This window comes from Plasmodium reichenowi (genome assembly GCF_001601855.1).
Source record: "Plasmodium reichenowi strain SY57 chromosome Unknown, whole genome shotgun sequence".
Lineage (NCBI taxonomy): Eukaryota > Apicomplexa > Aconoidasida > Haemosporida > Plasmodiidae > Plasmodium > Plasmodium reichenowi.
The window spans coordinates 1-1,441 of record NW_017962340.1 but is presented as its reverse complement, the minus strand read 5'-3'; the positions used below and the strand labels follow the sequence as shown (position 1 = coordinate 1,441).

General features: G+C 20.3%; 1 protein-coding gene across 1 annotated transcript; it reads right to left on the bottom strand.

Moving 5' to 3' along the window:
* Window positions 1–715: 715 nt before the first annotated feature.
* PRSY57_0015000C (duffy binding-like merozoite surface protein) lies at window positions 716–1,441 on the bottom strand (the record flags this gene model as incomplete). Its single annotated transcript, XM_012907938.2, has 1 exon — window positions 716–1,441. A coding segment is annotated over one exon (726 nt), but the record flags the coding sequence as incomplete, so codon positions are not given.

Below are 1,441 nucleotides of genomic sequence, written 5' to 3'. Positions count from 1 at the left end.
AAAAAAAAAAAAAAAAAAAAATAATAAAATAATAATATTTATAGATAAAAAAAAATAACTATAAAACATATTTATCTTAACAGAAAAGACAAATACATATATATATATATATATATATATATATATATATATATATGATAATTTGTTCTTATTTTTAATAATCATTTTATTATAAGGAATATACACAAAACTAATTATTAATTCATGTTAATAAAAGAAAATTTGTTTTAGAAAAAAAAAATTCAAAAATATTACAAGAAAACAAAAGTTTATAAGATACTTTTTATAAATACATATTAACAAAAATTATAAACTTTTAATTATATATATATATATATATATCATATATCATATATTTAAACAAATTTAAAAACTATGTAAATTTTCTATAGTAGAATAGTATATTTCATTTAATGAAAATATCTAAACAACAACATATATATACAGGTATATAAATACAAAAATGTCATATATAGATACAAATATAAAACCTATTTATATATATTCTATTATAGAATAATATTTCTTATTTAACTGAAATATATAAACAACAATATATATATGTATATATATAAGTAATGTTAATTCTGAAAATTTTGAATATTTCCCTATTAATTTTATAAATATATATTATATAAAAAATAAATAAAATAAAAAAAATACATAAATGAATAATATACATATATATATATATATATTCATTTATGTATTTTTTTTATTTTTGAAATAAATTTGTCATATCTTCTGTCAAACCCTTAAAAATAGTTTCCAAATTATTATTATCATTAAATAAACTAAATAGTTTTTTCACTATAGATTCAGGAACGTTTTTTACTTCATTATTGTCCTTATAACTTACTGATAGTATTCGATATGAATCTTCATCAACTTTTGAAATACTTTTTTCTTCACTTTGTTGTTGATTGCTGAGTCCTTTTTCCTTATTTTCCTGTTTTATATCTTCCGTATCATTTGTTTCATTCTTTTCTTCATCATCTTCTTCTTTTGTTTCTTCTCCTTCATTTTCCAATTCTTCTTCATCTTCCTCTATTTCTTCTTGTTGTTCTTCTCCTTCATTTTCTAATTCTTCTTCATCTTCCTCTATTTCTTCTTGTTGTTCTTCTATTTCTTCTCTCACATCCTCATTATGTTTTGTAATATCTTCTTCATCCTTTGATGTTAAATTTATAAATTCTAGAAGTTTTTTTTCTTCAGTAATAATATTTGTACCAGGAAGAGCACCATGACCCAATCCACGCTCTAAATTATTGTTGTGGTTATTATTTCCTCTTTGCGTTACAGCGTTTACATTATCTAATATATTGGTTCGATCGGGTTGTTGCACAACAGTTTCACGGTGTGAATTTCCTTGAGATGTTGTCGTTAGAGAATCTTGATTTTTTTTGTTCTCAATTACTGCTTTAAGAAGCGTAACTTTATT